At 35.8% G+C, this 23,167-nt stretch overlaps 1 protein-coding gene across 3 annotated transcripts in view; it reads right to left on the bottom strand.

Moving 5' to 3' along the window:
* Positions 1-13,974: 13,974 nt before the first annotated feature.
* p4ha2 (procollagen-proline, 2-oxoglutarate 4-dioxygenase (proline 4-hydroxylase), alpha polypeptide 2) overlaps positions 13,975-23,167 on the bottom strand; it is a 31,038-nt gene continuing 21,845 nt past the window's right edge. For 2 of the 3 annotated variants that reach the window (XM_041801217.1, XM_041801216.1), the window contains exons 12-16: positions 17,879-17,938; positions 17,742-17,807; positions 16,435-16,503; positions 15,367-15,463; positions 13,975-15,137 (exon numbers count right to left, since the gene is read on the bottom strand). In XM_041801217.1, coding sequence (XP_041657151.1) covers positions 15,067-15,137; positions 15,367-15,463; positions 16,435-16,503; positions 17,742-17,807; positions 17,879-17,938 — 363 coding nt within the window. In that variant the 3' untranslated portion in view covers positions 13,975-15,066. The remainder of the gene's footprint in view (positions 15,138-15,366; positions 15,464-16,434; positions 16,504-17,741; positions 17,808-17,878; positions 17,939-23,167) is intronic. The other variant, XM_041801218.1, reaches the window with a different exon arrangement.

Here is a 23,167-nt window from a genome sequence, read left to right on the forward strand (position 1 = left end):
CCTGTGGATGACCTCCATGTGCAACAAAAAGGACTTCCAGTGCTGGAAACCAACATCGCCACTGTTCACACTGAGCTCAAACCTTTATCCCATGTAGGAGAAGTCAATCCATGAACAGATGCTGAGAGATGTTTCATAAACTACAGTGTGACCGTACTGGCTCGAGATCATAAGGATTCCTAGAGACAGCCAATGCAGTAAAAAAGACTGTTTTATGAAGTGTTATGGCTCAGCCTTGGACAGCCAAATTGGCACAAGAACGATCCACCAGTGGCCTAACTAAACCACAGCAAACACTTTAAAACAACCAAATTCATGGAATTTAATAACAGCTAAGCCATCACCGCTAGACTGCCAAAAAGCAGATCTAAACTTAAAAAATGACACAAAATCCCAAGCTGAGAGGCAGCAAGAATAGAAGTTCCCACACTAATAGCCTTTTTTTGGCATTAAACTGTCCGGCCCTGCAAACTTGATTGAAAAATCAGACAAACCTTGTGTACGATTGTTCGATTCTTTCTGGTTACAACAATTACAGGATCTTTTTCTGATAGTAACAAGGCAAGGATCTGACCTTATTGTCTTCAATCTCAATTAGTCTTTGTTTGGCTAGGGCCAAATCATAATGAATGCTATCTAAAGACAAGATAGCCTCTTAACAAAGAGGGCAGGGCTAGACCATACTCTGTGCATTAATCCACCATGAGTACAACAACTAAGTAACATTTAGAAGAGTGACAATATAAAGAAGACTGTCTTTCAACAGAATAGGCAGTCAGATAATACTGACCAAACTTTAAATTCAATGGACCTCTCTAGGACTGTAAAATTTCAAATAAAAAGGTGCATGCCATTTAAAAAGGAAGGGTTTACATCTTCACATTTAACTGCCACATGAAAATGAGTGTTCTTGTACTGGGGTATGTATTTAGATTAAAAAAAAAGGTTGGCTATCACTGTATTTAAACTTTGAATGAGTCATGATTTTGCTAACCACTGGTCCTCTTCTATGGCTGTGCCCCAGAAACCTATACCCCTTTTTCCCCTCCTTTTAGGTGGCCTTGCAAGTCTCGACTCTAAGACTGACCTCAGTTTCTACTTCACTAGGTGAGGTAGACTAGCCCCATTTATTTCCACATTGTAGTTAATTTTTCAGCCTTTATTTGTGACATTTGTTAATTCAGTTCAATCATAAAGTATTCAGACTTCATTCACTTTTAGCAATTTTGATGCAGTCTGATGCTACAGCAGAAGAAAAATGATCTTTATTCTCATTAATCTACACTCAGTACCCCATCATGATAAAGTGAAAACTGAATTTTTAACATTAAAACACTGAAATACCCCACTGGCATAAGTATTCAGACCCTTTGCAACAACACCTGAAATTTAGCTCATGTTCCTTCCATTTCTCTCGATCTTTGCTGAGATGATCTGGGGAAGGCTACAAAAATAAGTTATGTTACAGTTCCCAAGAGCACAGTGACCCTCGTAATTCTCAAACAGAAGAAGGCACAACCAAGAGTGAGCTGGTTGCCTAGCCAAACTGGAGCTCAGTCAGAGTGACCGCCGGGTTCTTGGTCACCTTTCTTACTAAGGCCCTTCACCCCTGATTACTCAGTTTGGCCGGGCTACCAGCTCTTAGAAGAGACCTGGTTGTGCCAAACTTCTTCCATTTTAGAATTATGGAGGCCACTGAGCTCTTGGGAACCTTCAGTGGAGCAGAACTTTATGTAACCTTCCCCTGATCTGTGCCTGCGATAATCCTGTCTCTGAGCTCCACAGGCAGTTCCTTTGACCTCATGGCTTGGTTTTTTCTCTGATATGCATTGTCAGCCATGATGCTCTCTATAAAGACAACGGTCTTTCAAAATCCTTTCCAGTCAATTAAACTGACTTTTCCAGTCAAGGTACAGAAACATCTCAGCAACTCTGAGCGAACCTGAGCTAAATTTCAAGTGTGATATTTCAGTTTTTTATTTTAGAAAAATTTGCAAAAAAAAAAAAAATCCACAGTTATGTTTCACTTTGTCATGACAGGGCACTGAGTGTAGATTAATGAGAATAAAATTGTTTTTTTTTTTTTGATTGTAACATCAGACTGCAACATAACAAAACTGAAAAAGTGAAGGGGGTCTGAATACTTCTGAATGCACTGTAAGTATTATATTTGTAACTCTTGCTATTTTCAAGTATCTTCATCTGTATGACAGAATACATGCACCATTCGATCACCAGCTTAATGTTGATCACTGGGTCATGCTGTATTTAAAATGTGTGTATGTATATTTTTTCTATTTTTATCCTGTTTTTGCAAAACATTGTTGGCAACAGCATTATGAACTGTATTAGGCAACATCTCATCTTATTATAAAGCAGAATTCCCCTCAAGTTCATGCTGTTTTGCTGGTTATTATCACAGCTGGTTCAGTCAGTGGCAATGCTGATATTCAGTAGAACAGCATAACCTTGAGGGTGATACTGCTTTTATACAAAAAGCTCTATAGCAGCACATAGCAGTAAATATATTAAGTTCAATAGATTACTAGATGTTTTTATTTAATCCATTACTTTGCACCACTAAGAAGTTCAACAACATTACCTGAAATGTACTGCTGAAAATAAGAACAAAGTCATTTTTATGACACTTAGTCACTGTATTACTTCACACCAATTACTTTTTCACATGAAAACTTAAAATGATGTTTCAGTTCATCATGTCGAAAGATTATCTATAAGAGCAGGTTGCCAGTTTCTTTGATGCAGTCACCTTAAGTCGTTGTGTGACTTCTTATATCTACGGCTGAGCCCACACTGTTAAAAGTTCCAGCACTATCATACCCTACATCAGGATTCACTGAAATCCTGTCCAATCATATTACTTGACTGCAAGCAGAAGATAAAGGTAGTGGCTACACTTTTAAACCCTTTGACAATGTGCAACCTTACAGTGCAAAATGTTGGAGTATTTTTATATCTTATAATCAAGTGTTGAATGTCTTTACACAATATAATGCACATGAAAGAGTGCCTTTTAACACTACACTGTAACATAAAACATTTTGTATTGGTCTATTTGTCAGAAACAAAAATGTTTGTCTTCATTTATATAGAACCCTGGTATTTTATCATGTATTTTAAACTGTTTTCCCTGTATAAATGTATCTCTTTAATAATAAACAGGTATTGTTGAACATTTTCAGTAAGTGTGTTTTCTTGGGGAAAACAAAAGGGCTCAAGCTCAACAGTCTGGCTGTTAACGATCAAGCACAACTGCAGAACTATAAAATGTAAGCAGCTAAATAAAACTCAACCATGATTGTTTTAATATGTAATACCTTTATGTAGATAACAGGCTATCGGGGAAAAATACCCCAGTATTTCAGAGATGGCTCTCCTTAAGCTGGGGTCACTTGCCCTTACATAGGGTGACAAAAAATGTTGTGCAACACCAGAAGCATTTCTTCCAGTTCAGACTGTCAGACAAACAGAGGATCTCTGGAGAGTCTTAAATAACTCTACGTGAACTACTGCCTTCTTTTAACTCTGCCTGTAGGTCACTTCCTTCCACACTAACTTTACGGTTCCCTCCTGTTATTGGGAATCACTATTGCTATCAGGATTTCTGGAACAAGGCAAAGCAAGGCAACCATTCATACATACAGCATTTCAAAGCAAAAAACAGTCATTTAAAACATCAAAAACATGATGTGGAGGAAAAACAAGGCATTAAAATACAAAATATCAAAATCAAAAAGCAATATAACTTGTCCAAACTCGTTTAAAATAATCACAAAAATTCATAAATTCAAAAACCATTAAGAAAGCAAAAAGGGTCATTTGCACACTAGAATAAAATTAAAGATCAAATTAGAAAATTCTTGTTAATTGTAATGAAAGAGCTGTAAAAGAAGATAAAAGAGGAGTTTGAACTAGCGGGAATGCATCAACATAAAAATGTTTAACACGTGTTTTAAAAGAACTTAGTTGTTAACAACCTCAGGTTCTACTTTGGAGCCATTAAGAAAACCCGTCCCAGAGGACCAGAGGGGTCTGGATGCCTCATAAGAGACTCAAAGATCAGATAGGTACTTTAGGCCTAGGCAAAGACTAATGTGAGGCCTCAAATACCAAACAGTGCTTGCTCATCACCTCTTGGAAGAGCCTCATAATTCAAACTTAACACATCTTATCTTTTTAGCATATCTTTAGGCCATGGAAAAACTTAAAAAAAAAAAAAATAAAAGCATACAGTGCCTATAAAAAGTATTCACCCACTTGGAGGTTTAACCCTTGTATTGATTTATTAACTCAATTGTGGTCAATATAATTTGATGTTTTGTTGTTTTTTTTACACACACACACACACACACACAAAAATCTTTAATTTAAATGCAAAAAGACATTTCTACAAGTAATTTCACTTAAACAAAAATGTGTAGGATAAATAAGTGATTGCATAAATATTGTCCAGTCACTTGTTAACCAGCATTCATGGCTACCATTACACCATGAAGACAAAAGAACACAAATTCCAAGGCTCTGGGGTTTAGTTAAATCCATCATCAAGAAATGAAAGGAATAAGGTATATCTGTAAATCTGCTGTCCTCACAAACTGAGTGACCGTACAAGAAGGAGACTAGTGAGAGAGGCCACCAAGTACCTATGAATACTCTGAAGGAGTTACAAGCTTCAGCAGCTGAGATGGGAGAGACTCTGCATAGAACAACTGTTGCCCTGGTTCTTCACCAGTCAAAGCTTTATGGGAGAGTGATGAAGACAAAGCCAGTTGAAGAAAATTCATTAAATCTTGACAAGAGTTGGGAGACTCCGTGGTCAAATGGGAGAAAGTTCTTTGGTCTGATGAGACAAAAATGGTGCTTTTTGGCCAGACACCAAACACTGCACATCCACTCAAACACACCATCCCCACTGTGAAGCATGGTGGTGGCAGCATCACGCTGTGGGGATGCTTCATGAAGCATATAGCGAAAGTTACACAGAAACGGTCTAAAGACAATAAGGTGAATGTTCTGGAGGGGCAGCGTCAAAGCCAAGACCTCAGTCCAATGGAGAATCTGTGGCTGGACTTGAAAAGGGCTGTTCACACCTGATCCCTGTGCAACCTGACAGAGCATGAGCAGTTTTGCAAAGAATTACAGAGTCAAGATGTGTGAGCCTGACTGAGACCTGTCCACACAGACTGAGTGCTGTGATTGCAGCCAAAGGTGACTCTACTAAATACTGACTTGATAGGGGTGCAGTCGCTTCTTTTATGTTACATATTTTAATTTAATTGACATTTCTTAAGTAATGATAAATTGACCTAATCCAGAGGCCCCAGGCAGTTGTTCTAAATGGTAAAAGCGTCAATGTCTGTGGAGAGGCTCAAGTGCTAGAGACCCCTGCTTTGGAAACAGGTGTGCTTGTAAATGCTAGGGCTGCAAAATAAACCAAAAACTAATCATCAGTGCACTATGAACACTTGCAGTAAACACAACATAAAGGATTGATGTTATCAAATGATTAAAGGAAGTATTTTTTTAATTCAACAAGCAGTCCTCTCTCATTCAGTAAGTATGGATCAACTTTAGGATATCAGGCCTTGGATATAATTGCTACACTTTCACACCATTCTGATGCAGTCAGGCTAATCTTAAAACACCCAACAGCTACCCATGTTCCAATTTAGTGGGGAAACAAAACTGTTTTCTGGATTCCTCATAAATTTAGGAGAGGACAAAAATATCAGAAACACAGATGCTGTGTAAGACACAAAAAAACAGCAAATGGTCATAGAAACTGTGGATTACTTTGTGCAGTTAAATGTTTGTTTGTAAACATCATGCTAACGTTGAACAGCGTTCAGTCCTCCTGATACTCCAGAGAAAATGTCCAAGTCAGATTATTCAAAACAGCTCTTTAACTTTAAGAGCCAGAGTTCTCAAATAACCTTTGGCACGTTTTTGTGTCTTGCTGTGCCTTGCGTCAGTGTTTTACAGATGCTCTGTCTTCAGTTATTTTATGAAGAGTAAAATCCCACACATTCTAACAGCAGGCGTTGAGGTTTTACCAGGGTTTGGTGATCAACAAAAGGAGGGGATCAGTGAAAAATGTTCCCCTGGTTTAATGTACCCCAGTGATGTCAGACATATGAATGCAAAAACACTGAAACACGTGCAGCATTAAGGATGGACATCAACACTCTTTATGTCTGCCAAAGGCCCAAGTAAAGTTGAACAACTATACTTAAAAAATGACCTCTAAATTTAAAAGTTGCCTCTAGGCAAACATTTCTCATCGGATGAAGTAGTTTACCAAATAAATGGATTGGAGTAAGAGGTAAGGGATATATGGTTTAAACATAGAAACAATAGCAATTTATGACTACAAGTAAAGGGGGACACCTGGTGCTCTAAGACCACTGGGGTCTTTATCTCAGCTTGCAAACCCTTGTTAGGGCTTTTTTAAGTGTTTCCCCCTCACTATTAAATTTTTCCAGGAGAGCCAGATTTTATTGTGTACCACCTTCTTGTCCCTTTTCCCCAAAGGCACTAAATACATTTTTCCTTTGCTTTCACCACACTGAGCAACCAGTCACCCCCCATTTTCTCTAATGCATAACCAGTTTTAGTAAAGGTTATGAATATGCATTTAAAAACAATGACTATGTGAGATTTATTGTTTAACCAACAAGACAAAAGATCACCAATTTCATACCATAAAGTTTCAAAATCATCAAAACTAAGTAGTAATCTACGCTCTGTGATGCCTTAGGCGTGTAACAAAACCACACCCACTAGAAGAAAGATTTTTTTTCATAAGCAAGAATAATTTAGGCAAAGTTAGCCAATCTTTAAAAGTTTATCCACATAACTAAGCCTGATGTTGTTACCTGTACTCAGTTTCATTGTTTCAAAACTACATTATCCATGAATAAATGCCCCCTGTGATGTATTGTGGGTATTTCAAATGAGTGATAAATGGCTCTTCGAACAATCAGGAATAGATGAACTGCTAACTTAAGACGTGGCAGTGATGATAGATCAGACTGGTGGGAAACAAATTGGGGATATAGGCAGAATTTTCCCATGATGCCTTGGGGCAGAGTGTTTATATGTGTTTAGATATGTTTAAATGTAGTCAGGTGAGTTTAGATGTTGAATGTTGTGCAAAGATCACTGCTGGGATTCCTTTGTTCATCTTTCTGAAGGATTATCGTTGTTTTAGGTGGTTACCACTTTTGCACCATGAGTGAAAAGAGTACTTCCTGAAAATGACTTTGACTGCCTGACTTACATTTGTTGTCAAAAATATAACCATTCCCTGATAATTTCAGTGATGAGGGAAAATCAAGAAGGCATTGAAACAAATGCAGGTCCTTCCTTTGCAAGCATTACAACAGGTGTTACCAATGAGTACCACTAGTGGGAGGGAATTATAAATAAAATTATTAAAAATACTGTATGAGACTACATTGAAAGCATGAATCATTTCACAAGCTGAGAATAATTGACATTACATGTATTTCAAAGAAAACCTTAAGTTAAACAAAGATTAGTCTTGTTGAATCTACCTGAAAATGTAAGTAAATTTCACTTTGATTTTTTTTTTGTTCTTGAACTAAAAAGGGGTAGTAGTTTTTACAAAGATTAATTTGGCTTATCTACAAAAATAAAAGGATGTAAAAAGTTGCCTAGGTTTTTCTAAGTAGATTGGACTGAATATTTTTATCAGTGTATGTCATGTCTTATAAGTTATGGTGTGGGACTCATCATCCAGGCAGCCAACCAAGTATTAGGTCGAGCGGGCTTGTCATGCTGTTTACCAAGAAAATAGATGCTAGAAACTCACACCAGAGACCCAAATATGCCTTTATGGAAACATATACGCTGATAAAACATTGTAGCGTTGCAAAAACTTATTCGCACCTGGTATAGCTGGTACACTAGTTTCCTACCCAGACAATGTTATGTGGCTATTAAAAGCAGGTGGGTGGGCAAGCGAGCCTAAAATGGTGCTTTTTGGCCATCAGACAAGATGGTATGTTTAGCAGACACCAAACACTGCACATCACTACAAACACACCAACCCCACTGTGAAGTATGACGGTGGCAGCATCATGCTGTGGGGATGCTTCTTGATGGCCGGCACTGGAAGGCTCGTAAAAGTAAAGCCATAACGCAGTCACTTATTGTACATTACATATTCGACTGATTGATTGATTGGCATGACTGATTTATAGAATAAATAAAAAGGTAAAACATCCAAGGGTGTGAATACTGGTTATCGGCACTGTAGACAGACAGCAATATTTGTTCGATTTCTAAGTGTTAGTTGATCTTTTCGATATAAATCATAATACTATATGGTTCGTAGGGGCATCAAGAGCATGGACTGATAGCTCACCAGTGTTTTCAGTGTGCACACCCTCTCAACACCATACACCAGTCATAAATAATGAAATATGCACTGTGTATTTATTGTATGATGATCACATAACAGTGTCAATTTTTACCTTGAGAGTTTGGCCTGCTGAATCAAGCATCTCATTCCTCAGACCTCATTTATTCCATTCACACACTAATTCTATGACACATAGCGAGACAGAGAGAGCTCACCTCCATACCTTGATTCAGCAATGAATATCTGCAGTTGTGCAGAGTTTAAAACTAAATTAGGCATTAGTCAACAAAAAAAAAACACTGTCAAAAACACTTAGAGCCGAGAGGTTCAATATCTGAAGACTTCAACTGTCTTAAAAGGCATATTAACCTTACATGACATATCAGCTGGATTACTCATGATTTCGCAAGCAGCTGTTGTCACAGCAGGACATCAGGGTCTCTTCTTAGAAATATATATGTCAGTTTGAGGAAAACAGAAACATTCTCACAGTTTTAGCTGGATGGTGTGAGCTGTTTCACAAATCTGTAATGGTTTTCCTTTCAGCACAGCAAAAAGTCAGGAGAAGTCCTTTCAATAAATACAAACATTAAAACTTATATCCCAGCTTTACATCCCAGTCTTCAGCAGATCTTTCAGTTCCACTGAAGTCTGAATAAAATGGTGATAGAACAGATTTTTACAAAAGTGTTTGTGTTGCAGTTTTTGCAACATCTGACCCTAAAAAATCTGGGGTCAGATTTATTGGCTGCTTTGTCAGTCTAACCTTGCAAATCAGATGGAATAGCCACATGTCCGTCATCAGGTGCTCCCATCTAGCATAGCCTAAAGCTGATACGCTTGTTCCTGGTCAGAGAATGACTGCTCCAATCAGCATCACTTTAGGAGGAAGAGGTAGCCGTTAAGGGCGTTGTTTAGCTGTAATGACTTCAAACCTGTTCACAATGGAAGTGAAGAGATAAGTGTGACTGCAGCTACAGTGCTTAACAAATTTATTAGACCACCTGCCATATTTGTCTCAAAGACCATCCAGCATCATGAAGTGCTTTAATGCAGACTCTTTCATTTTCAGTGAGCTCTCCACGTTTTAGCATTTTGAACAGGAATCAGGAATTTCAAACTGAATTCACCCAAATTTGAGCTGGCTCACTGGGCTTCTCTGAGAAGTCAGAAATTAATCAAGCATAACATTCAAGTACTAAAACTCATTTTTCTGTTCAGGAAAACAAGTAAATAACTATAATTTGACATATTAATCAAGAAATATTAATGTGCTTTACTATTTTTTCAAGTTTTTTGTAAATCAGTAAGTTTGGAAATTCATGGATAACAATAATAATTATATTTTAGCATTAAAAATATCATTTCAGTTAAGGAGCTTCTACATATTTGTGTATTAACCATTGCAGAAACATAAAAAATGATTTTAGTAATTACCAATGCTGTTAATTTAGGGCAGCTGTGGCATAAACCTTACTTTGGTTAGGGTTAGGGTGGTCTAATAAATATGTTAAGCACTGTATATCAGTAGTTTAAGCAAAGGTGGACAATATTTTTATATTAAAAGCAAAGAACTATAGAGTCTTTTCTTAGTGGACAAGAAAGAAAAGTTTTTGCTCTTTTCCATACTTACTTCTGTAAGAGTCCATCTGGCTCTGGATCTGACCTCTACTTCATAAGGCCTCTTCAGAAACCAGTTTGTGACATCACTCAGAGATCATCCTTGTCTCATAGTTTTTGTTTTTTATTTAGCTGTTATTAAACTTATTTAATGTTCTTGTGAACACTAATCCTCAAAAGTACACAGAGGGAATATCTTTACATGTATTTTGGTAAACATAAATCCAGGTCACTGTTGGTTGATTCTCCTGAATACCATGTCAAAACAATACATGAAATTCAGTCATATCCTGTGTCTTTTTGTTATTTTTTGATCCATCCAGGAAAGTGATGCCATCTGAGTTTTATTTCCAAACAATTTCCTCTTGCTTTGCCTCTTGTGTTTGTTCATATATCTGTCACACAAACAGTCCTCTGACAAACACATGGACAGTAGAGAATCTGAGGAAGAGAGACATTATTTTTTATGTTCATTGAGTAAACTGTAGTTCTGCATGTCAGACCAAATTATGTCATTGTTTATTTTCTTATGTTGATATATTCTTCCAACATTATGCATTTAACAAAAAGATCTCCTTGTGTCTCCTTTACAGTAACACTGTTGGTCTGTGTATACATCAGGGATGTAAATGGCATTGACTATTTATGCTGTCTCTTGTTATATATTACATATTTTTGTTTAATTTACAATACTATATAAACTTAAAACAAGAAGTAAGGCAATTTGTGTTTGGTACATAATTTTTTTTTGTTGTAACAATGCTTCTTAGTAATAAATTTTATACCGTTGGAAAGCCTGTTTATTACCCTTTTAAATGGTGCCACATTTGTAAGGATCATGCATTTGTGGGATGAGCAGCAGAGCTGAGTATGTGGGTTGCACCCATGAAAATCCCATGTTTGACTGATCTGGATAGGACCCATCGGTTGGGCAACTTCAAGCTTGTGTTCTGCTAAACCAAGTTGCGGCATTGTTTGGAGTGAACCCTAGTACCATCTCCAAACTGAAGGCCAAGTTCCATATAACGGGGAATGTCAGAGACAGGCCGTGAAGTGGGGGTCCCAAGAAGACAACACCCCAAGAATACTGTTTTTTTCACCCTGTCAGCAAGAACTCTATCCTCCAAGATGATAATGCTGGTTGAAGAATGGGATGCCATGCCACAGCAGTGTGTGACCATGCTGGTGACCAGCATGAGGAGGAGGAGCCAGGCTGTTGTGGCTGTGTATGGTTCTTCCACACGCTACTGAGGCTCCTGTTTATTAAATGAATAAATTGTTAAATTGTCAATATGTTTTGTTTCTTCAGACTTCAATCATCCAATCCACCAAACACTAAAACAAGAGTCAATGGCAGAATCAGCTGTTTGGCATTGGCAGAGAAGATTTGGCACATTTTTCATGGGCGCAACCCACATACTCAGCTCTGCTGCTCATCCCACAAATGCATGATCCTTACAAATATGGCATAATTTAAAAGGGTAATAAAGAGGCTATCCAATGGTATAAGATTTATTACCAAGAAGCGTTGTTACAACAAAGAAATAATGTACCAAACACAAATTGCCCTACTTTTTGTTTTCAGTTTAGAAATGTGTCTCTTTTTTTGTAAAAAAAAAAAAAAAAAAAAAGAGAAAAAAAAGAAAAAAAAGGAAAAAAAAAGCCAATTTATGTTGACCTTCATTAATTTATAAAATTAACAAAAGAGGAAAACATCCAAGGGGGTGAGTAGTTTCTATAGGCACTGTGCATATGTATGACAGGGGAGAATTTTGGCCTTTGTTAAAATATAGAGAGCTTTCATACGTAAAAAGGTGCAGTATTCACCATTTTTTTTAAACCTCAAATAATAAAATATTATAATCACAGATAAAAAAATTTGATTTAATTATGCCAGGTATGTTATTGAAATTCATTTCTTGTATCAATACTGGACATTTATAGCAACAATAAATAAATAAACACAGAGCAGAGCACATAAACCTCAAGACAAAATAATCCAAAACTAACTTCACAGCAGGAAGGTTAACTGTTACATCACTGGAATACAACATATATCAAATGACAATGAATTTGTAGTTAAAACAACAGATAAACAGTTAAAGGGAGAACTCCAGCTGCTTATTAGACCAAACTCGTAACATTAGGCTTAACAAATCTAAATCAATTTATACTGTAACACCCAGCATAATAGGTGTTTTTTCTGAAAGGAGTTTTTTAAGTCCAACATTGTTTTATTTCTTTCTCACAACTTTTATCCCTGCAATAATCCAAAGTTTCAGTCATGGTTAAGATCTGGAAGATGCTGCATAAACTGTTCTGTTAAAGATAATTGTCTCAGCTGGGAAATGAACTCCTGCCTCTTTGTTTATGATGTAATACCAAAAAATGAATAAGATTAGTTTGTGAAAAGATGGCAGCCTTCTTGCCTCCTTTTGAGACTTGCAAAAACAAAAACTGATTTGGTTTGGCATCTCTTCTAACCCGTTGGAAGGAGATGGCCGGGATTACATGAGTTCACTGTTGCAGATGTTGCTGAGCCTGTCTTCAGCTCTGCTGCACAAACTTTCAAGCAACTTTGACCTTTCATTTGAAGGTCAAAAGAGGGGACTAAGTGAGGCAATAAAGATTAAAACATATAAGATTAAAACATATGAAAATTAAAAGATTAATATCTGAAAAAAAAACATTTCTACTTAATTTTCTGTAATTGGTATAAACATAAGATATTTATGATGCTTCAGGGACAATTTAGCTAAAATGCGATCCTGGATTTATTTTTGAGCGACCTCAAAGAAAAGCATTTGTGTATTTGGGATAGGTGTATTTAACATTATCTGAACCTGAAAGAATAGATACAGTGCCTATTAAAGGTGATCAATCCCTTGGATGTTTTACTCTTTTATTAATTTTTTAAATCAATCATGGTCAATTTAACTTGGCTTTTTTGAATAAGATTCTCCCCCAGTATTTTCTTATATTTTGCCGCATTCATTTCACCCTTTACCTTTACAAGCTGCTGAAAAGCATCCCCACAGCATGATGCTGCCATCACCACATGCGTCATAGTGTGGATGGTGAGTTTGTGGTGATGTACAGTGGTTGGAGTTTTCTCGTTTGGATGAAACAACATGCCTGAAGTTATACACAAGAGGAAACCTCATGGGTTGAAAAATGAGGCCAGTGAGTATGTGGGGAAGAACTGCAGTTCCTCTAGTGTCCACATGAGACTGGCCCAAAAGAATCAAGGAATTCTCATTAAGAACCATATTCAAACACATTCAAACTGTCATGTTAACAGCCTGGTTCAAACAACTGCTTGGGTTCCAGAGCTCTTTGCTTTCTAATAATTATTGAGGATAAGTATTGCTTTAATAACAATCTTGTTTTGATTGTATTAAGGTTAAGAATTGTGTATGATAATCAAACATATATCAGAGTTGTGGGTGATTTGACCCATAGGCAGATGTTTTGTAGCACTTATCCAGGAGGCAACACATCACTTTATAACCCCAGAAACAAAAGAGTGGCATATTTAAGAGCTTGTCTATTTGAATACAGTCAAAGATACCACCAGGTGTATCTTTTTTTTATTATAAAGAATTTACAACCCATTTTGAATATTTTTGTGTATCCATTGGAACCAGGAAGGATTATATTAGCATCTTGGTGTTAGCAAAAAAAAAAAAAAAACAAAACAAAAAAACCCAAAATGCCAATATCCTAAGCACATGGCATAACCATTGTGTCAGTGGACTACCATTCTTAGCTTCTAGTTTGAGATTTTGGTTGTCAGCTTCGCTCTTTCTTCCACAACCCAATGAGACCATGGAGCTTCAGCAGGGCCTGAGAAATTGTAAAGATAATATGAAAATACATGTGGAGACAACACAATGTCGAAACATGCTGAGTATAAAACCACTGAAAATAGTTGAGGGCAAAGAGCGTTCTAATAAAAGACACTGTTTATTGATTTGCTTTTCTGCAAATTTGTATAAAGAGCACACAATGTAACAGTGTAATAATTTAAACACTATAAATAAAAAGAATCAAGGGCATGATTTGTAGGACATGTGTTTCTCTGGCAAGTTTGGAAAGAAAGAGACTCGAGGTGCAAAAACAAAGCATCAGGTGAAATGGAGTTTATATTTATCCAAGTATAAGCTGGCAGTAACTTTTTCCACTTTTCACTAAAATCTTCTGTTTATTTTAAATAAAAAAGAAGTTTGACCCCTAGGTTTTAAATTTTAGGTAACATTTCTGCCCCTGAAGTCAAAAATCAAACTCAAAGTAGGTGTAGATCTTACATGTCCAAGGCAGTCATTTTTTTTTTTATCATTGTCAAACACTTCTTCTGGCCTTAATTCCACAGTACTGAACTGAACTGAATTTGAATTAAATTCCCTTTTCCTCTTTGAGAAAAGTTCACATGTCCAGCATACTCTGGATATAGTAGAATCTTTGCAGAACTTAGGTTTTTACTTTTTGAAAAGTTTGAAGCTTTTGCCAACTTTAAAGAAAATAATCAGCATGAGGAACAAACCATACATTTACCTGATTTCAGAGTTGAATTTTGTGATCAGCAGAAACAAGAAGATTTGGCAAAGGACCTGCACATTTAGATCATCAGGTTACTAACTTATATTTGATTGAGTGGCTGAATAATGTTGTAAGGAGGCACTGATCCAATGCAGCTGGGATTTTGTCACGCTCATTTCTCAAGTAAACCTGACTACATGTTTTCTTGAATTCCTTAGCCAAATTCACTGCTCTGATTGAATGTTGTGTGTGTGGGGAAGTGTGGCAATGCAAGTTCTGTATCTTCTGGTAAAAATAAGATTAAGTGGCACACCAGAGTCACATTTTTGTCTTAAGACTTTGTTTTAACTATGTAGACACTTCGAGGGAGAGAACAGGTATGTAGGAAATTGGGACAGAGCTTTGTATTACTAGCAGAATAAAGGCACCTCTGAGGGGTTGTTTGTGTTCCTGTACATATGATAGTGTTAATGCATGTTCCTTTTCGTGTTGTTTAAACTTCAATCCACTTCTGTTAGTCCACAGGGTCTCCTGAACTCTTGTCCTCGCTCATGGATCCACTTGTTTGAGACTGAAAAAAACAAAAAATAAGACACAATAAGCTTTCTCTGTCTAATTTCCATGTCATTACACCGGAAAACCTCTCCTCTAGTGTGGTTTATAAGTACAAGAGGGAGCTTTTTTAATCAAAATGTGAAGATTTTAAGTCTCTTCTTTAAACATTGGCAGACTTCAGCACAACACTGCTGGACCCCCAAACAATAACACAAACAACTGAGTTGGCAAGAACTTTGACTTACCCCATTTACTTCCCACTAAGACAGGACAGGCTGCATGCCGGGTCCGGTAGTCCCCCTCCCCACTCCTGAAGAGATTATACCAGAAGACTGCCGTCCCCTGTGGATTAAGGAGAAGGCTATCAAAACCCAAAACACACAGGATAAGGACAATGCAATGTGGCTCTAAGTCTTTGACTGTGGATGTAAACTGACCTGACATGCCCTTTAGCACACTTTTGCTCATCTGCTTCACTGACAAACTAAAATTCATTAATGCACTAATTGCAGAAATGTTATTTCTGATTAATTTCAGACTGACTCCTTTTTAACATTCAATTATTTCAGCATAATGTTTGCTATTTCAGCCCTTATACACATAACATTGAGCCAACGGTGTAATTTTAACTCATCTGAGGGAACTGTATGAATACTGGAATGATATGTGGTAAAAATGTTGCAAATAGCCACAAAAAAAAATCTATCGCAAGGAAGTGGGGTAGAGTTGAACCCCCCAGCCAGGATCAGAGACAATCAGTGGAGGAAATCTTCATAATGGAAAAGCCACACATTATTTGAGATTTCAGGAAGCAGAGATAAAAGACAAGTTGGAAAAAAACTGACATTATTTAGGAAGAAATGCAGCGACATTACAGCAGGAAAATAGAGGAACAAATGATTCAGATGTCGATGCTGAAGGAACAGAAAGACAACTGGAGGTCAAACTCTCAACAGTGATTTTAGTGCTATTTTATTTTCTTCTAAGTTATTTTTTATTATTGAATGTCTACATGGTCATCTACGGGGTTTATGTGTATAAAATGTTGAAATAATTAATAAAAATTAAAGTTACAAAAAAAAGAAAGACATGTAGTTGCTGTTTTGTGTCTGGCCTATAACTGCAATCACGACTTCCCTGCTGACACCATCAGGCAGTAACTTCACAGCATTAAGCGGAACTTAAAACTAATACCTGGCATCAAGACATTTTGATAGTTTACAACTGAAAACACCAGCATGAAGCAAACACAGTTTAAAATCCAAAGTGACTCATTTCATATACAATTGTAAAGATAAAAACCCTCTCATTACCTTTTTAGGCCAGATTGCTGCTCCAAAGTCAGGGAAGACTGTGGCACCGCCTGCTTCGACATCACTCATCTGAAAAAAAGCAATAAAACATTTAGAAACTCTAACTTTATTTAAGTAATATACCTTGACATTAACAGCTCTTAAAGGAAGTATGTTTGAATAAATCTGAGTTTAGAAATACCTACACAAAATATGTTTAGATACATTTGCTCTACTCTGCAAAGCATCATGTACAAATCAGTCTACAAACCACAGGTTGCCTTTAACTTAGTTAATCAAACTTTGGTTATAAGAGTTTTTGAGAGTATCTGCACATCCTATAAATAGGAAGATAAACTGGAAAATGACGTTTTTGTAAAACAGAACAACTCCTTGAATTGAAATATTAAGACATAAAAAACACATAAAAACATTTTTTCAATCTTCTTGTGAGCATTATTCTATTTTGTTGTTAGCAGGGTACAATGAGTGGCTCTAACACCAGCGTGTTAATGGGGGACGGCCAACAAAACTCTCCACAACATGAACCAGAACTGATTGACAAAAACTAAAACCTAAAACATTCACACTTAATTCTAAGTCATCTAGTAGCTGGCAAATTCATGCAGAACAATAATTGTTTATTTAACCCCCAAACCTGTAAATTTCACAGCCTCTCACTCCAAAATTCATCAAGTAATGATGGATCTTAATTTATGCTTGTGAGGCCAGTTAGTCAACCTTTCTCAAAGTCAATCAATCCAAGTGCAAGATTGAATCAGAGCTTATGCATATGCCCATGAAGCTAAAACAAAGAGGAATAAAGTGTCGTTTTCAGGCAATCTGGTCTAACAGAAAAATTTGAAATGACCACAATCTCTTAACATCAAGTGAAAACACTAATGGACGGTAAATAACGCTCTTGTGCCATGATGGAGACATGAATTTACTGTTTCATGTCCAAGAAAGTTAGTGTTGCAATTCATGATCTTAAGAATTGTATGAATGTTTTACAATTTTCAACTTATTTTTCTTTAGGAAGCAAAGCGCAAGGTATACAAAGAGACTCATGCAAAAAATTTAACACAAAGGTCTAATGTCATGAACTCTTCCAAACTGCTGGTGAAAAGCCATTGTAAACAATGCTAACCATGTCTGAAAAGGCTTCCCATTTACAATTTGTATTTGCACCATCTCTGGACCTCTACCACTACAAAATATGGTGTTAAGAGACTGTAGTTATTTTACATGTTTCTGTAAGACTTCGACGGTTTCAGGCGACTGCCACGACCAGCCTTCAATCACGACGACTGGATGCTCGTACTTACATAGTTCAAAAAAGTTGCCACACGATTTCCAGTGCCTAATCTTTTGAAAGCATCAGGCTCATCTTTCTACAAAGATAAAATTCAAAAATAAAAATACAAGGTGAAAACACTTTTCACTTACGCGCACATGTACTTACGTAGTTTAGGAAGGTAGCAAGTCTATTTCCATCAGTCTTTAGGCTGCTGTCAAAAGGGCGCTGCAACAGATGTTTAAACATTTAACTCATCACAAAAAGACCCACACTAGGAGCCCGCCACAGAGGGCACTAACTAAACTTTTTTTAATTGTATCTATGACCTGTCAGAAAACATTTTTTAATCAATATTTACTGACAATTAAATTTAGAGCATTACATTGATTTTCTAATGTCACATAAGTAAATTGTGAATATAAAATGAACACGGAGCACCTGATAATTTGTACAAAAGAACATCCAGTATCAGGTATTTTTAAGGATATCAGCAGAGAGAAATAATTATAAATACAATGACTTTTTTGCATGTTCTTAACTCAGAATAAAGACTTAGTATGCAACATTCTCAATATAGCAGGGATCAAAAACCTTAAAGTAGATATGTTGTGAAGTAATGCCTTCCTTAAAGGAGAGTGTAATCAAACTCCCTCTGTAACCTCTGTGCCTATATGAACAGCTCGTTGATGTTTTCACTCTGAGAGTCAAACATGCTCATACTTTTATTCTTTCCACCACGTGGAGGAAAAAGGTTATTAGAGTTATTAGAGCTATTACAGAGGTAGTACCACAGTAGAGGTATTACAAGATAATGTTGTCGCTGGGCATAAGTGAAGGAGAACCGAGTTTCAAACTAAATAAATAACTTTCAATGGTCATTCATCTTTGAAGGGCACATGTGCTTTTAACACTGATTACAATATACTGATTCAGATGTTTAGTAGCTCTTGTTTGCAGCTCTCTTTCTTTCTTGCAGAAACCTAACAGGGAAGTAGGACATAAGGCGCAGGGACAAGAGGGGAGGATAGGGAAGTGTAGGCTTTGTTCAAAGATGTGATCTGAAGGCCACATAGTAAGCCTTTAAGTCATATAATGAGGATGAGGATGTTTTTGGACTGAGTCTTTTATCAAACATATAAAACATCCTTGATGAGACAACTTTATATGGTATAAATTGATAAATAATGTTAAATTTCAAGCCAGATGTCATATTTAATACACAGATCAAATCTCATTAAAGATCTGTCTGAGGAAGAGGATCATGCTTCACAACATGTACGTGGGTATGAAATTAAAACATCCAGGAGATGAAAGGAGAACTATAATTTCAAATTCAAATCAAGAAAGGAGAACAGACAGATTGTAAATGTGCTGATAAGGAAATCAAGAAAGGTGATGTAGCAATGGCAACGTTGTCAAAGACTGAAGCTTGCTAGCATAAAGCTTTACATACTGAGAGTACTTCAGTGAAATTTTAGAGAGTATTAGTATGCACACATCCAAGACAAATGTATACAGGTGCAAGACAAGAGGAAGGCCTGAGGAAGATCTTGTAGATCAAAAAACTGTCTTTTGTAAACTTAAGTTAGTAACTGGGAGCTGAACAGTGCCGTGACCTTTTCCTCTATATCTACAGTAACTAATGTAACAAATTTAAACATGTGCTTTTACCTTTTAAACACGTAGAAGTGCAATGCAGCAGCTTTTGGCTTTTTCCTTGCCTTTAAGGAGCCATTATTCTACAAACAGTAAAACTAAAACAATAATTTACACAGGGACAGAGATGGGCCTAATAAAACATGTTATATTTGGGTATAGTTTTTCTGTGTTTAAGGTAAAAATGGGCCAAAAAACAATGCTGGCTCAAATGTGTTTTTGTTTGGAGTGTTTTTGAACCGTTTTATTTTTCACCCTGAACGACGGATGGAAACTCAGTGGAAAGAAAGTTCACTAAACACTTGTCTGTTTTGGTTGATCAAGAACTTTTTAATCACAGGTTCAAGTGATAATTTGGGAAAATCTATTCAGGGTGACTTGTTAAAATTAAACCCTTTTATTATTTTCCATAATGGTGGGTTAAACAAATCAACAGAAAGTTTCTCTTTATTAAAACAATGGGTCTGGATTTAAGAAGCAATGGTTTTTATACACCACTCTAAACAAATGCAAATAGCTGTCTGTTGAAAGTTTAAGGGACATTATATGAGCTTAAAATTTTCAGTGATTAAAAACTCTTTCAAAAAAGAGAGTACTTGTTCACTATGTAGTTATTCTATTAAATCATTAGGGAGAAGTGATGTTTTTGTACAGCAAAAGAATAACACAGACTGTTTAGAACTAGAAGTTTTTAAGAGATTTGAAAATGTGTTGAATTGTTTGTGACATCTAGTCAGAAGTAAACAGGGTGAAGAGGGCATTGTGCTTAGGGTCATTTCTTTTGCATGGATTCAGCTTGGATTATTAGATTTTGTGTTTGTGTTTGTTGGATCAGTAGCAAATACATCTCAGCAGTAAGATTTGATCAAATTTGAAGCTCCAATCCAAAATATTAAAATCTTGCTGGGAAAACGGAAGAGAAGGCAACAAAAAGCTTTAAGTGTAGAGCTACACAGGGTGCATCTGAAGTCCCAGCATTCATGCAACAATGGAAACTTTCCAGTTTATAATTCTATTACATAAAAAAAAACACAATAAGGACAAAGGTCACTACTATAGTCATTTCCAAACCATGCTTTAAAGAAGTCAGTTAAAGCAGCAAGATTTACATTTATAATTCCAGCAATTTACCGTAAGGACAGGATGAGAATCTGTGATGGTTTATCAGATTACAGCAGAGAAATGCTAACTATGCTGTTAGCATTATAATGGATCAAAGAGACAGGACCATTGGTGATGAAATAAGCAGACAAAATAATGAGAAAATCATAAATGACACTTAGGACACAAGCATATACTGCAATCAAAGGACATGAAGTAGCAGAGATATTTGGCAACATCCGACACAAAAAAAACAACATTTATATGATGGATGTCAATGTTTTCATGATGAGAAGAAAAGTCAGAGGAGAAAAGAGAGAAGCTTACATGGAGAGACAACATGAATATATAGAGATTCAGTCAGACAAAACATTACAGCATTAAAATATCAAACACTGTTAACAAAAATGTGACCTTTGCAGAGAAAAAGAGATTTAAAAAGTACAGGTCATGATTTGGAAAAAACATAAAGCTGAAAAATCAAAGTGGATTTGTTCACATTATATTTTGCAAAGACACTCTAGAGATGATTTTTTGGTAATAACTAAGAAAGCAAAAGGAAAGGAAGCTGTAAAGTGTCATAGTCGTGTTATATTGTCATGGGTTTAAATTTAGAGTCACGAAGAAGAAACTTTAGGGTTGAAGATGTTTTTGTTAGCTGTTCTGCTTTTACAACATCCATGAGATTAAAGGCAACTAGTTAAAATTGTTTATTTCTTAGCATTACTTTACATGTCACTGTAGTAATGCTAGCTTTGCATTTTCCTTTTAAATTCAAATCTACAAATATCTGTTGTTGCCTTGCTCTCAGCTGGTGTTTTTTTCTCTTATTACATCAAGTTTTGTAAGATTTACTGTTATCAGTTGAATATGCCAGCACCACAGTAAACTTGGTTGACTAAAATTACTCCAGCACACTAACCAGTCAAATTAATTTAAGAATAATCAAAAGCTATTTGCAGTATAATATATTAATTTTACCCTTATTATATATGTAAGTCATATGTACTTAAAAAACAACTGATGACTAGCGTGAACATGCCTATATCCATAAAAAACTGTCCGTGAGCACAGCACAATAACTATTTAAAATTATATACAAAGTTATTTCTCAGATATTTTATTTTTCCTATTTTATAATGATAACAACTAATAGGACCCACTTGTTCCACCCTGCCCTGTTTAACATCTGAACATGAAAGATGCCATAACTATGGAGGACTGAAGGTGCCAAAATGAAATATATAAATAAATAATTAAATGTGCCATTAATTATTTAATATTGGAAATAAATCAACAAATATATAAATAAATATGCAATTATTTAATTAATTAAATGCATGTGTTATTAAATAATAACACATGCATTTAATTAATTAAATGCATGTGTTATTAAATAATTCATTACAAGTGTCATTAATTATTTAAAATTGGTAATAAATAAATAAATAATTTATGAAATAAATTAATTATTCAATAAATGTTTAAATATTTATTTAAAATGTTCATTCTATGTAAAAACACATCTACTTATTCCACTATTTATTTAATTATTCCACTATTTAATTATTTCACAATTTTTTAAATAATTTCACTATTTATTTAATTTTTTCACGGTTCCTGCTCCAGCAGTGCATTATTAAATAATTTTATCCGTCATCCTCTCCCATCAAACTCAGTGGGCGGGACTAACGCTAAACAGTCACAAACCATTGCTTTGGTTTGCAGGGTTGCCAGACGAGGGGGTTTCCCACCAAACAAACAAACACACAAACATGGCAGCAATCACTGAGGATCTGCATGAGCTCTCCCATGAGTTGATAACAGATATTTTAGTCCTGGCAGAGAATGTTTACACTGCAATTTCGGACCCTGAACATGTGGCTAGCAAAGCAGAGGGATTTCTTGAAGTTCTTGGAGTTATTTCTGCTCTGACCACTATATTGACCAAAGAGTGTTAATTAAATAAATAGTGGAATAAGTAGATGTGTCATTACATAGAATGAATGAACATTTTAAATAATTATTTAAACATTTATGTAATTATTTATGTATTTCATAATTTATTTATTTATTTATTACAAATTTTAAATAATTAATGACACTTTTAATTATTTAACAACACATGCATTTAATTAATTAAATAATTATATATTTATTTATATATTTGTTGATTTATTTCCAATATTAAATAACTAATGGCATATTTAATTATTTAATCAATTATTCATTTATATATTTCATTTTGGCACTTTCAGTCCTCCATACATAACAGCATGCAGTGTGTTTATTTACCGAGGCGAACTGAAAAAAGTCTGCCGGTTGGGACGTAATGAAAAACTCTCAGGGACCAGAAGAAATTACTGCCTCTCCTCTCCCCTCTGTCCGTAACAGACATTAAGGCTGGCGTGTGCATTTCAATGAAAAGTTAAATGGAATTACAAAATATTTGCTGGCTGGTGAACAAAAGCAGATAGGGCTGTGATAGAGGGCAGAATAATGACACAATGCCACTTCAATACAAATAAATTCCTACATCTTTGTGTTGAGTTAAAGATTTGCTGTTTCTTAGTTATTAGGAGCATAATCGCTGTAAAACAATCAGAAAATAGTGCACTCTGCATCACTGCTGAGTTTGGTTCCCTCTCTCTACCTGGATTTCCCACTGCTGTGTGCTCCTCTCTTTCATTCCCTTTG

Source organism: Cheilinus undulatus, linkage group 12, assembly GCF_018320785.1.
Source record: "Cheilinus undulatus linkage group 12, ASM1832078v1, whole genome shotgun sequence".
Taxonomy (NCBI): Eukaryota; Metazoa; Chordata; class Actinopteri; order Labriformes; family Labridae; genus Cheilinus; species Cheilinus undulatus.